We start from the raw sequence: 13,823 nt of genomic DNA, 5'->3' as shown, positions 1-13,823 counted from the left end.
ATAGTTTTCAATAAAATAATCGATGTAATAGCTTTTATAATCCTTTAATAGTTTCGAAGTTTCAAGTTTTAACCGCTTTACACAGATTTAAGTATTTGATTGGATATGCAAAGCTAACAAATGCAATTTTTCTGATAAAAGATTTTTGGGTAGATGACTCAAGAGTTTACTAAGGAATGTAGATATTCTCATTTATGCATCAAGTGTGAAGTGGTTTATATCATAACTTGGAAACATTAATCTCCTAAATACAAAATCAAAAGTCCAGGAGATATATCGCACTCCAGTATCTAGCATATCGCCGCCGAAACAATAATCGCAAGTATTTTCTTGGAAGGCACCAAGAGTTTGTGATAAAATTGATTAGTAACAGAAAAAAAAAGACAGACGAGAGTCACGCCGCTTCTTCTAATCCTCTAGCTCGATGATTTTGACCACGGACGCATCCCCCACTTTCTGACATACCACAACTCTGTCATGTGATTTGATCACTCCGGCTTGCTTCCCATGGTCTAGAGCCACTTTCAGAACTGATTCATTAGTTGCACTTGTTGATTCCGCCTGAACAACGGATTCACAATACATTAGAGAAATTATTGTTTCAAACCCGGCTAGAGTTTGCAATTCCAACCATATCACTAAATTTGCAAGATTCTTGTTGCAATGAATTAAATTCTTTGAAATAGAGACTTACAGGGTGACGAGGGTCAGCAAGCATGGGGAAGAGACCTCTGACAATAAGTGACTGCCTTGCCTGAGACAACAATATAAACATACTGGATGTTAAGTTTGAGCAATAATCAAAATAAAGCACATACAGGCAATTCAGATATGCCAATAGTTCTACTTGTGGAGCTTCTCAGGTTAAATATTTCACGAGGTGATATTATTCCAAAGGCTAACTTTTTTAAAATCTTCATACAGCAGGTTTTAGTAGTTGCAATTCCCTTTGAATCAATGTGGACAATTGACAAATAGGATACGCAGTCATAAGCAACTAATAACTGTGACCATTGAATCTTGAAATTTAGCAAGTGGCATAACAAAAAACAACCAATTATTTTTCCAATTCACACAATCAGAATGAAGTTTACCTCAAAGGCTCCGCTAAAGTTCCACTTCAGCTGATTTGTCGTAAGCCGGGGAATGACAACAGAGAGAACGGGCATAGTTGGCCTGTATTTGGCAATCAACCTTCATAGAGATGGAATAAACATTCAGTAGACAGCTAAAAAGCATTTAAATGAAGGAATAGTTTAAGCCAGAAGGAATGTAGTGAACCTTGCTGCTCTTCCTGACGAGGTAAAGCATATAATTACAGATGCCTTAACCTTGATAGCTGCCCGTACCTGATATCAAGCAGAAATTAAGCCTCTAAGTTATATATGAAGACGGAAATAATCAACACGAAAGGAAAATCCTCAGCCTTTGTAGGTAGCGCAGAAGAGAAACTTACAGCAGAAGAAGCAATAGATTCCAAGTGACTCATTGGTTCTCCAACATACTTGACAGTCTTCTTGAAGAACAGATCTTGGTTGAAAACCTTCTCAGCCTATATACAAGTATATAAATGCGTAAGAGAAAAGCAGATGGTAAACTATGGCTAAGATATAAAAGATGCTAAGAAGGCAATGGAAAGTCTACCTCACAACAGATTCTACCAACAGTTGATATGGTTTCCACTGGGTACAATCCACGAAGGGTCTCAGCACCAAGAAGAATTGCATCACTTCCTGCAAGAAGTGAAAGGGAAGAAACACTCTTCAAGTTATGACAAATACTACGATCCAGATATATGTATTCCCTCCTATATATGTCAGCAGTACAAAACACATATTTCAGAAACTAAACATACCATCTAATACAGCATTAGCAACATCAGTTGCCTCTGCACGAGTTGGCCGCAGATTGTCTGTCATACTGTCTACAACACGAGTAAGAACAGCTGGCTTTCCAGCCATGTTACATTTGTAGAGAGCAGCCTTTTGGAACAAAAAGACCTGCAAGTTTTAGGGTCAACTTAGCACTTCGCTCCAGAATATCACTAATAGATACCCAACCAATCTGGTTAGAAAGTCCGTAGGCTTTGGACCCAAACAAATTGGTTTGAGTGACCATCATCATACCTTTTCCGGAGGTAGATCAATACCCAAATTCCCACGAGAAAGAATAATGCCATCTGCTTCTTGTAGAATTTCGTCGAAGTGGGTCAATCCCTGAATTCAAATACGCATATGTAAAATATTAACAGCAGCATCCCCAAGTCCAATGAAAGAAGAGTTGCAGAGGGAGACATGTAAATACAAATGAATGCATTTCACTTACCTCTTCATTCTCAATCTTTGCAAATATTTGTGTTTGAGAGAGGTCACCCAAACTGTTAAGCAACTCACGGGCCTGTGTTGTGGCACAAAAAGTGATCATTCAAACATATCAGAAACTCGAAATTAGTAGTAAGTAGATGGGGAGAGACAATTGAAAGGCGGTATAAAAAGCGTTAAGAAGAAAATGGACCTGGCGAACGTCTTCTGCATGTCGGCAATAAGATAATGAGAGAAAATCGATCTTATTCTGAACTCCCCATGTACTTATAACCTAGAAGAGAATCAGAACAAAAAAAAATAATAGTTAAAACACACAAGCAGATAAGCTAGAAAACTATGATAGACAGAGCAAAGTGGTAATTGAGATAAGTAAATTATAAGCAACACTTACCTCCTTATCCTTCTCAGTGAGGGTGGGCATATCAATATGAACTTGAGAGACGTGCAGTGTGAACAATGGACCAGCCAGAGTAGCAGCATTCCTTGACACACAAATAACATCATCTCCTTTAACTTCGTCAACCTGAAAAGTTTGTTAAATGGTTGGTCTTCTCACAAACCTTTAAAAGTCTAGATATTGAACTTCAAGCAACAACGTAGAGTAAGTCCATAAGCAAACTTTTTTAATACCTCAAGCCAAACTGAAGTCGTTTCACTACCAGTGAAGAGGTATTGTCCAACAAAGATAGTGTCTCCTTGCTTAACAGACTGAAGACATCAAAAAATAAGATCCATCAAATCCCTATATAGAAATGCCAATTATTATCTCATCCAGAAACAATAAGGTAAGGATATCATAGAACCTTAGCTAGCCCATCAAAATTAATGGGAAAGACTTCAGAGGAAGCTTCTTGATCTTGGCTCGGAGTCAAAGTTACAAGGCCATCAGCTTTAAGAGAAATAGCTTTCTCAGTCTTGTTAATAACTTGCAACTCAGGTCCTACGGTGTCTAGCATAACCTGGAGATTCATGAGATTAAGCATTACCAAACTAATCTCGTTGCCAAATCCAGAGACCAAGTAGAGTAAAACGAGAGAAAAGAGAACATACAGCACAAAGCTTCTTAGTGCTTTTCACAGCAATCTTCAGATTCTCCAGAGTCTCCTGGTGATAGTCAGCATCACACCAAGAGAAATCGAATCGAGCCACTGCAAAAAGGAACAACACATCAATAACCAGTGAGAGATTCTCAAGCAAATCATGTCTCAAACAGTGATTATAGTCGCAATTACCGGACATTCCAGCTTTGAGACAACCAGCAATCACCTCGACGGATCGAGATTTGGGACCTAGAGTCCCAACAATCTTAGTCAAAGCCGGGAAGAAACTCTGCGAAAATAGCATGAACCAGATCAAAAACCTCGAAAACGAATTAAATCACATACTAGTTACTACTTCAATAGGTGAGATCAAACCTAGCAACAGATCCAAAAGCGTACTAAGTAAATCAAAACAATCACAGAAAACACAAACAGAGCGGGAGAGAGGGAGAAATAAATAGCTCACTGATTTGGAAGGCTCCAGGATTGAAGTCATCCTGATCGGTTCCTCGAGAAGGAGATGACTCGAATGCATAGCTACTGATCGGAATTCGTAGATCTCAGGCGTCGCTCGACGGTGACGGCAGAGAGACGGAGAGGTAGTTTGGAGTGAAGAAAAAGAAGCGGAGAAAAGTGTGCGCGATTGGGGTATTTGTTACGCTTGACCGGCGAATATGCCTCTATATACGACGCAGTTTTCGTTTAAATAGCACACAATAAATAAAAAATGTTGAACAACAAGCCATCAACTTTAGTTTCGTAAATTTTACACCCCCAAACTTTTCACTATCTAACAATGCAAACTAATAGAGCAATAGACAGACACTGATGTTTTATTTTGGTAATTTGTAGGATAGTTGAATGATAAAGCCATTATATAATTTCAACAGTTTTAATTAGCATCTTTCAACGTAGCAGTGCATCTAACATGTGAATATGTGATTTTGGAAAGTTATCATATTTTAAAATTTAGGGATAAAATTGGGAAAAAAAACTAAAAGTAGAGGGACTGAATTATACATTAGGTGATTTTGATGAACATCTAGAAATGGGATCTACAAATGTCAATGAGAACAACGGCGGTCTCAGTCGTACACGTGGTAGCTGGTTTAGTATTCCCCAAGACCCCAAGCTAATTTTCGTGGGGAAGGGGTCAAATAAAGCCTCACGCGCCGAGGTCTTTCAGCTACGCTCTAATCAAATTAAATACCATTAAACTTGCCTTTATGGTGTAACGAAAACTCATTTTTCACGATTGTAGTATGATTTAATATTACGAATCTATTTTTGTTACCACCATTGAAACTTTATGGTTTAATACTTCAACTGTATTTGAAACCCATATGGTAATATCTTTTCTTTCTTTTTTTTGTTAAAAGATTCGCTTCTAGAAATGAAAGAGGAATCCATTGTATTAGTCTAATCATATTGGCTAATCATGTGCTTGGCCATTTGTTAATTTACTTAATACAGATGCCAATCATAAACCCACGGGCTCAAAAGGTACCCGAAAGGTCAAATACAAAGGGCTGACTCTTCAACCAAGAAGACGATTTACGAGTGGACATAGAAGCATCCACCGTTATAGAAGCATTAAAATTAAACCAATGCATGGGGGTTCGACTTTTACGTTCAATAATCATAATTAGCAATTGTACTACTTAATTAACATCATAAAGACATATGAGCCTTAATGGGCTTTTAAAGTAATTAATGGGCCTAGCACTTATTTGAAACGGCTTGATAAATCCACAACGTTACGAAATCACAATACAAGTACGTGACGACACAAAAACATAACTAATAACTCCGACAAGTTCGCAAATCGAGGATTCTAAGCAAGAACCTTAAAATCGACAAGATCCAAACAATAGATACAGAAGTGACTGACGAAAACCATACTTTAGGCACTTTAGCAGTCTTCGGTAGTAGCCAACGATGGGGACATTGAGTTTCTTGACTCATCATAATCGTCACCCAACGGAGATTGCTCAACTCTAATCTCCTCAACCATCTTAACAACTTCCGCCATCGTTGGCCTCTTCTCCGGCTGCGGCACGACGCAAGCTAAACCGATATGAAGCATCGCCACCATCTCCTCCTCAATGTTCTTATACCTCAAAAGCTCCGGATCAAATACCTCAGCCGTCCATTCCTCCTTCACCACCGACCTAACCCACTTGGGCAAATCAACCACCGCCTCTTCCTCCTCTTCCACCGCCACCGACGCCGCTGATCTAGGTCTCGACGGAGACGGGAACATCGAAGGAGCTTTTCCAGTTAAAACCTCGAGGAGCAACACACCGAAACTATACACGTCAGCTTTCTGAGAGAGCCGTTTGATCTCTGACTGTTCCGGCGCACGGTAACCTCCTAACCGGGCAATAGCGTGAACCGGGTTTACCAAAAGTGATAAACCAAAATCAGCTATCAATGCGACACCGTTTCTGTCCAAGAGAACATTGGACGATTTGATGTTGCCGTGAGGGATCTTGGAAATGCTATACTCGTCGTGAATCTTCGCTAAGCCTCTCGCTGCTCCTAACATTAGACTTATCCTTGTAGTCCAATCCAATGGAATCCGTCCAGGACCACGATTCCCTAAACACACCAATCACAAAACTTTGATTACCCAATGTGACAAAATCAAAACTTTTAGCACTAACGAATGACCCAATTGATAAAAATTTGACAATTCAAAGCTGTTTTACCATGAAGAAGAGAGTGTAAGCTTCCATTGGGGAGATACTCATAAACTAAGAGCTTCTCTTCTTTAGCATAGTAATAAGCTCTGAGCTTAACAACGTTTTGGTGTTTAAGCCTACCAATAATCTCCATATACTGCTCAAACTCTTTCCTCGGACAAGGATTCGCATCTTTAAGCCTCTTCACCGCCACAGTCGTCGTACCGTCGTCTAGCACCGCCTTGTACACCGTCCCTAAACTTCCTTTCCCAAGCATCTCCGCTGATGCTTTCAACAAATCCTCAAGCTCGAATTGTTTCCTCCTCTCGAAAAACACAAGCCTACTCCTATCCGTCGCTGACGTCGCATCACTCTCTCCTCCTTCGCCGTAACTGCTTCGTCTCTTCCCTTCTCCTCCTCCGACTAAACCACTCTCTACACTTCCCATTTTTGATCCTACACCGCCCCGGTCTAATCTTCCACAGCAGAAAGCAAAACCGAATGATACCAGAACAACAACCGCCACACAACCACCAATAACCGCGGCAATTATTCCCGGTTTAACCCCTTTGTGACCGTGAATTTTCGGCTCTGCAGCGGTAACCGAAGAATGCGGGATCGAAGTAGGGTTCGACGGAACAATCTGATCGGTATTGGAAGATTCCGGGTCGTTTGTGAAAGTACAAACCGGTAAAGGATCCGACCCGCATAACCCCTCGTTGCCGGAAAAGCTCAATTCTCCAAATTTCTTCAGCACACCGTCGGAGACGTTCCCGTGCAACTCATTGAACGAAACGTTCAATTCAAGAAGTGAGTTCATCTGAGAAAAATCCGGGATCCGACCGGTTAACTCATTGTTCTGGAGCCGGATCGTTAAAATCCGGGTAAACTCGAGAATCTCTCTGGGTATAACTCCGCGGATGTTGTTATCAGAGAGATCAAGACGTATCATTCGTTTAAGAGATGAGACGTCTTTAGGTATCTCGCCTGAGAGATCATTACCGGAGAGATAAACGAGTCTGAGGTTAGTACAGTTGGTGAGAGGTGAAACGGAGCCGTTGAGTCTGTTATCGTGGAGGTCAAGGAAACGGAGCTGGTCTAAGGAGGAGAGAGAGGTTAAAGGTCCTCGTAAGGAGAGAGAAGGGAGAGAGAGTTCGGTGACGCGGTGTGAAGACGGTGAGCAAGAAACGCCTTGCCATGAGGAGGAACAAGCGTCGGAGCCAGACCAGTTTCGTGCGAGGTTGCCGTGTGTGTCGGTTTGGAGGCGGAAGAGTGTGAGTGCGATAGTGTCGTTTTGAGAGAATGAGACTGAGAGCTGGAGAAGAAGGATGAGGAGGAGAAAAGGAAGCGTTTTGACAGACATGGCTGATGGGATGAGCGGGAAAGAGAAGAGTGAGTGTGAAGAGAGATATGTCTCATTTTGTAAAAACAGAGATTGGTAATAACGACAAAATTGTCGAATCTTTGCTCTTTTTCTTTAATTTTTTCTTTTCTTTTAGTATTTTTAATGGTCTGTTATGTTTTTTTGAATGCAGGCAGTGTCAGAAGTGTGAGTCCAGAAACGAAGGGGAAAAAAAGAGATAAAACAAAAACTGAATAAAGTGAAAAACAAAAGTTACGTACATAGCAGTGATTAGGAACAGAACTCATGAAGAATAATGTACGTTCCTACATATGTTAAAATTGCATACAAAACATAAGGATTTGTTCGAGTAATCGCTTATACTTATCAAATTGTATCAACTCAAATGTTCTATAATCAGATTTTTAGATCTAATAAGAAGTACAGAAGAAGGATGATGGAGGTAAATCATGAGTAACAAAAAAGGTGAAAAAGGTAGGAATGGTGGTGGTTGTGTGGATGAATGATTGCTGTTTTCCACTCCATGGTGTGGGTGAACATAACCCTACTCTCCCTCAAAAAAGTTTACCCAAACTTTGAAAAAGTTGGTCACTGTATTTGCTTTTAACTTGTGTCTCTTTTACAATAGAGCATAAATAAAGTTTGTTTGGTGCATTTCGTTTCTCTATTTAGATAACATTATATGAGTTAACAGGAATTTAGAACATTTCTCAGGAATTTAGAACATTTTAGCTTTCTCTTTACACCAAGATTTCTGACATGTATTGTGAAGCCAAGCTTGCAGATTTATTTTTTTATTACAGAGAATTACAAATCTTTGGTATAATTCATATACGTGAGTCGATAAAACCAACAATTTCTCGAGATCTAGAGTATGAAAATAGTATGCTTTATTAAGTTAGAGTGTTTTTGGTAATGTGCCGACAAAGAATTACAAATAACATGGTGGAGCCATGATTGGTACGATACGACCAGTTGATGATATTGTTTGGAAAACAAAGTCAGCTTTGCTTCTTATATGTATAATTTTTACCAACCCGACATTTTTGAGAGACCCACTTAACTAATTTCTAAAAAGTAAAAAATCATTACTAAAAGGAGGAATGATAGGCGCAATTGGCGTTTGTGATTTTCCCATCTTGGCTGGTCATAGTAAATTTTTTACATCTCCATTCTTATACATATATTAATCAAAGTTTTAAAATTGTTGGTTGCTCGATATGAAAAAATCTACAGTCTTAGTTTTCTTTTTGTGTTTATTCCTACTTAAAACAATTATCTTAGTTCATATATTGATGGTTTTCAAAAAATGTGATTCACAATCTAATCATACATGATACATCTACCACCCTAAACAGTTATAACAAAAAAAGGTCATTTGCCACCGGAGAGTGTCAGCTTTGAATACTATGATGTGGCCATTCATTTCACATGGTTCCGTTTGAGAGTGTTTTCCATAGGAAAGCAAAGAGTTTTGGGTCATATTATGATTAATGTTTTCCTTGAATCTGAAAATTACTTGGGACAAAACACTTTTCTTTTTGCGGTCAACAAGCGCATATCTCATTTTAGCAAGTCTCTTACCGCTTGGGTCGGGCTTGATAATGGGTACTTCTTCTTTTAACGTTCGGCTGCATGATTGTAAGAGCTATAATGTTGGGCCTTGGTAAATGGGCTTAAAGTGAACAAATATTTAGTATAATTGACCGTTACAGAGATTGGTCGTCGTTAATTCTAATGTTATAAACACAAATAAAATAAAAATAAATTTTTGACTTTGGGATTTGAGGTGGAGCGGGGAAAGATATATATTTTATGTTAATAAGTTTTTTTATGCGTTACTGAGTTTGGAAAGAGGTGTTACGTTACGACAACAGATCTTCGGTTTGACTGACAGAGAAAATTACAAACTTGTTTTGTGATAATACGCATTTTGTGGATTGTGGCAGTTTTTGTTTTAACGGTTTTCTTTCTTTTTGAAAAATAATTAAAAAATTCATTGAAGTTATCAAAATTGTTTAAAAATATTTTCTGTGTTTTTTTTTTTTTCCTGTTTATACCTTTTATATATATAAGTGGGGGAAAAAGTAGGAGGATTTTGACTCGTGTACTTTGCTTTCCACTGAAACGAAACCGTCACTTTTTGGCTTCATTTTTCTCATTTTACTAATTTGTTTTTTAGTGTATTTGTTATCCCCACCAATTCACAGTCCTAAATTTTACTAAAAATATATGTTTTTTTTACATTATTAATTTTCTTTTTGTTAGTTGTATCAAAATTATTGTATATATAAAAAAACATGTTAGAAAAAAGCCAGAGGCAATGAAATCATCTGACTCAGCCAAATTTAGTTCATGTTTCTTTTTGTAATTTAATTCTTAAATCAAGTTATTTGATATATGCAAGTTACCATCCATTGAACAAACATTATTCACCTTTTTGTAGAAATTTTATAGCACTACATGTCAATATTTTATATATGTGTGCCATTTTAGAGTTGGATCAATCATCAGGTTTGAATATATATGTAGTTAGAGTTAGATAGTCTTTCCAATATGTATAGTTTTGATTGTTTCTTGTTTATTTCTGTTTTTCTTTTGTTTGTGTGTATTCAAATAAGTAGGATTATATATTTTTTAGTTAAAATTTAAACAATATTTTGAATGTGAAATTTTTTAAAATAAAATAATAATAAATTGTTTACAGTGTCGAATATGGAATTAGTAAACTAATTTTTAAAATGTGGACACTTTTGATATTTAAACCGTTGCTAACAATTTTTTTAAAACTTTGGTATCTAAACCGTTCTTAACGACTTTTCATTAACTTTAATATTTAACTGTTTATAACGACATTTCTTTAACTTTCTTATCTAAACCGTTATTAACGACTTCTCTTTAACTTTGGAATATAAACCGTTGTTAACGACTTCTCTTTTAACTTTGGTATATAAACCGTTATTAACTACTTCTCTTTAACTTTATTATTTAAACTGTTTATAGCAACCTCTTATTAATACTACATAAACAACTCGCCGCCAAGATTATTTTTATAAATATAAACTTTGATAGAATTGTATTTAAAATGTCTGATTGATCAATACTTGAAACTAAAAAAAAACGCTTTATTAAAAAGTAGAGAATCCGATTGTATCTAATTTTTATACTTTAAATAAAATTTAAATAAAAAGTCTTTCTTAAAAGTATCCGAATGTATCCATTTTTTTATGTAAATTATATTACCTTTAACACATATTTGTTATTTTAACCCAAGTTTATATAAGTTCTATATTAGTTTAAATAAAGTAAATGCAACAAGTTTATTATTAGTTAATTTCTCTTTATTATACCACTATATAATTTTAGAGAAGTCATAAATTAAAGTTTGATATATGTATAAAGACACTAACTTTTTTTTTTTAGATGTAGACAAAAATTTGTAATTTTTAATATTTTTATATTATTAGTACCAAACAATGTATTTATTAATCATTAAATTTTTACAAATTTTTTTGACAAACTGGCACATGCATGCAACAAATTATGAAACGCTAAAAAAAGTTTTTTTGTCCATACTATCATTATATTTCCCGTATAAATACTGTGACCCAATGGAAGGATTTTATTCATCACATCACAATCTAATCTCTATCTTCTCTCGAATTGCCTCTCTCATTTTTTCAGTCTCTAGCTAATATCATGGATGGTCAAAACGAGAACATCATCTCCTTCTCAACCCCGAACTCAAGGCACATCTCTCCCTCTCAGGTCACGCAGCCTGCCGTAGCGGCTCCAGCCACAGTGGAGGAGGGTTCCCGAAGCACGAGGAGGGGTAGAGGTGTTATTTACGGGCGCGATGCACGCGGTAGGTTCCTCAGTAAGAATGGGACACAAAGGAATAGGCCGACGTCGTTGCCCAACGTTTTAGGTAAAGCTTTAGGCTCTTTACAATATAAAATCATAAGAGTTATAATATGATAACTTTATGAGTTTCGTTACCGGCGAGGGGACAAAACTAATCTGCTGTATGTATGTCTTCTTGTGGTTCGTTCAATCAAACCCTTGTAGTACTTTTTTTGTTAGTTCCTCGGCAATTTTGTCACAAATCTCTCATATAATTTGGAGGGAAGTTAACGTAACCGAAGTAAAACCATGTCCGGTTTTTTTTATTTATAAGAAATATATTTTGTGATAAAAAATAATATTGAAAATATTGTGAGTTCAGATATATGGGTTTGATGTTTTTTATTTATTGAAGGTGACATGTCGAATGTGACTACTGGAGGAGGGGACTTCACGCCGTATATCTTCACAGTTAATATAGGAGAGGTAAGTTGGTGTATAAACTTATGCATACCTATATATTTGTTATTTGTTGTTGTACAAAAAAAAACTGGATTTTGTTTCTAAGATGTGAATTAATTTTTTAGATTTTTAATATATATACTATCCTTCAACCAAAGTTAAAAACATTTCCATTCAGTTCTCCACACCGTATATATATATATAGTTTTAGTCCAAATAATTATCTACAATTGAAACTCTTTATAAACATATTTAAAAACTCTTTAAAAATCCTTGAAAAATCTTTAAAAAAACTCTTTAAAATATATTTAGATTTTTGAATTTTTTGATGAGTTGAAACTATGGTTTTAGATTCTACTAAACATAGAGGGTATGCCAAATTTACTTAAGCTATATTAAACTATATGAGCTAACTTTAATGAATCTTGTACGATCATGTTTTTATAGGATATAATCGAAAGAATTATGTCCTTCATGGAAAATGGTGCTCGCGGAGTAACTGTGCTATCCGCAAATGGTTGGGTTACTAACGTCAAGATTCAAACGCTCGATAGCACCCGCCGAGTCGTGATCTTTAAGGTATATATATGATGAACTCGGTCTTGGAATCTTATAACTTAATGGTTCATGTTGGAAAGATGCTTTAGAATAATTGGTCCATGGAGATTAATAAGTTTTCTTATAACTTGCATGTTGGTGTTTCAAAATGTAAACCATATCCATTTGGATACGTTATGATAACATTTTTGTGTGTAGGCTGCGTACGATTTAGTATCGCTGAGCAGTTCAATGACAGCATATGAGAGTGGATCAGTGAATAATCAGACGGGAGGGTGGCGGATAACGATTGGTGGGGTTGGTGGTCGCATCTTTAGTGGTGTTTTAGTTGGTAGACTCATTGCAGCAAGTCAAGTCCAAGTAAGATCACAAAGAATTTCTTTGTTTGTGCATATGGTTCAATTCCATGTTTGAAACTATCTTATATATGATTCATTTATGAAGGTTGTGGTTGGAAGTTTCTGGCCGTTGGTACCAAATCCGCCTCAAAAAAGGTATGATGAGCCAAACGTTGTGGTTGTTCCACCAGAGAGACAAAATTCATTGCCTTCCTCATCATCTGGACAAGTCCAACAAGCACATATGATGAGCGGCCCTTCTCAGTCTCAAGAGAGGGTTGATAAGTCTAAAACTGTGATTGGTGGACCTACAGTACCAAGCACACTGTCATTCACAGGACAAGTCGGACAACCAGACATGAGTGGCTCTTCACACTCTCAGATGAGCAGCAATGAATTCCAAACTGTGAATTTTTCAGCCAGAGTACCAAACTCATTGGCTTTCTCATTTACGGTACAAGTCCAACAACCAGAGATGAGAGGCCCTCATATTTCTCAGATAGTCAATGATCCATCCCAAGCTGCGATTGTTGGACGTACAACACCAAGAGAGCTGGCTTTCTCGTTCAGAGGACAAGTCCAACAACCAGAGCCATCCCACTCTCATCAGACGAGGAAGGATGACTCTCAAGCAGTGGTTGTTCCAAGCGCCCTTGCTTCCTCATCTACGGGACAAGTTACACAGCCAGAAGTTTCAAGCCCTATTCTGACTCTAGGGTGGCACAACCAGTTGTAAACCGTTTATAACAACTTCTCTTTAATTTATGTATTTAAACCGTTTATAATGACATTTATTTAACTTTGGTATATCCAAAACCGTTCTTAATGACTTCTCTTTAATATTTAGTATATAAATTGTTATTAACTACTTCTCTTTTAACTTTGGTATTTAAGTTGTTCTTATGGACCTTTCTTTAATACTCGTAAAAAAAAACTTGCCGCCAAAATAATGTTTTTGAATAGTAATTCAGATATAATTGTATAAAAAATGTATGATCGATCAATGTTTGAAATAATAAGCTTTATTAAAAAGTATTAAACTGCATACAATTTTTATATTTTAAAATAAAAAGTCTTTACTTAAAAACTATTTGGCTGTATCCCATTTTTTATTTAAAATATGTTATCTTAACACAATTTTGTTGTTATAACCCAAATATATGTAAGTTCTATAATAATTTAAATTAAGGGAATGTATCAATTTTAGTATT

The 13,823-nt window shown here is 36.6% G+C and overlaps 3 protein-coding genes across 3 annotated transcripts; 1 reads left to right on the top strand and 2 right to left on the bottom strand.

The window, feature by feature from the left end:
* Nucleotides 1–165: 165 nt before the first annotated feature.
* LOC17888500 (pyruvate kinase 1, cytosolic) lies at nucleotides 166–4,028 on the bottom strand. The gene is made up of 16 exons (XM_006293939.2): nucleotides 3,831–4,028; nucleotides 3,557–3,653; nucleotides 3,375–3,472; nucleotides 3,128–3,283; nucleotides 2,955–3,032; nucleotides 2,716–2,847; nucleotides 2,515–2,595; nucleotides 2,326–2,397; nucleotides 2,127–2,216; nucleotides 1,856–2,000; nucleotides 1,645–1,733; nucleotides 1,457–1,552; nucleotides 1,282–1,349; nucleotides 1,095–1,194; nucleotides 695–754; nucleotides 166–561 (listed from the first exon to the last, which is right to left on the bottom strand). The coding sequence occupies exons 1-16, from the start codon at nucleotides 3,897–3,899 to the stop codon at nucleotides 409–411; spliced, it is 1,584 nt and encodes a 527-aa protein (XP_006294001.1). The 5' UTR covers nucleotides 3,900–4,028; the 3' UTR covers nucleotides 166–408.
* Nucleotides 4,029–5,071: 1,043 nt separating this feature from the next.
* LOC17889408 (leucine-rich repeat receptor-like protein kinase PXC1) lies at nucleotides 5,072–7,435 on the bottom strand. Its single transcript, XM_006293735.2, has 2 exons — nucleotides 6,076–7,435; nucleotides 5,072–5,965 (listed from the first exon to the last, which is right to left on the bottom strand). The coding sequence occupies exons 1-2, from the start codon at nucleotides 7,409–7,411 to the stop codon at nucleotides 5,277–5,279; spliced, it is 2,025 nt and encodes a 674-aa protein (XP_006293797.1). The 5' UTR covers nucleotides 7,412–7,435; the 3' UTR covers nucleotides 5,072–5,276.
* A 3,608-nt stretch (nucleotides 7,436–11,043) lies between these two features.
* Nucleotides 11,044–13,438, top strand: LOC17887859 (AT-hook motif nuclear-localized protein 10). The gene is made up of 5 exons (XM_023784611.1): nucleotides 11,044–11,339; nucleotides 11,670–11,740; nucleotides 12,164–12,295; nucleotides 12,473–12,634; nucleotides 12,719–13,438. Exons 1-5 carry the CDS (start codon nucleotides 11,111–11,113, stop codon nucleotides 13,346–13,348), a joined length of 1,224 nt encoding a protein of 407 aa, XP_023640379.1. The 5' UTR covers nucleotides 11,044–11,110; the 3' UTR covers nucleotides 13,349–13,438.
* The last annotated feature ends 385 nt before the right edge of the window (nucleotides 13,439–13,823 follow it).

The sequence above is a fragment of the Capsella rubella genome, unplaced genomic scaffold, assembly GCF_000375325.1.
Source record: "Capsella rubella cultivar Monte Gargano unplaced genomic scaffold, Caprub1_0 scaffold_4, whole genome shotgun sequence".
Taxonomy (NCBI): Eukaryota; Viridiplantae; Streptophyta; class Magnoliopsida; order Brassicales; family Brassicaceae; genus Capsella; species Capsella rubella.
Note: the sequence above shows the minus strand (reverse complement) of the source record. Positions and strands in the feature narration are given on the sequence as shown.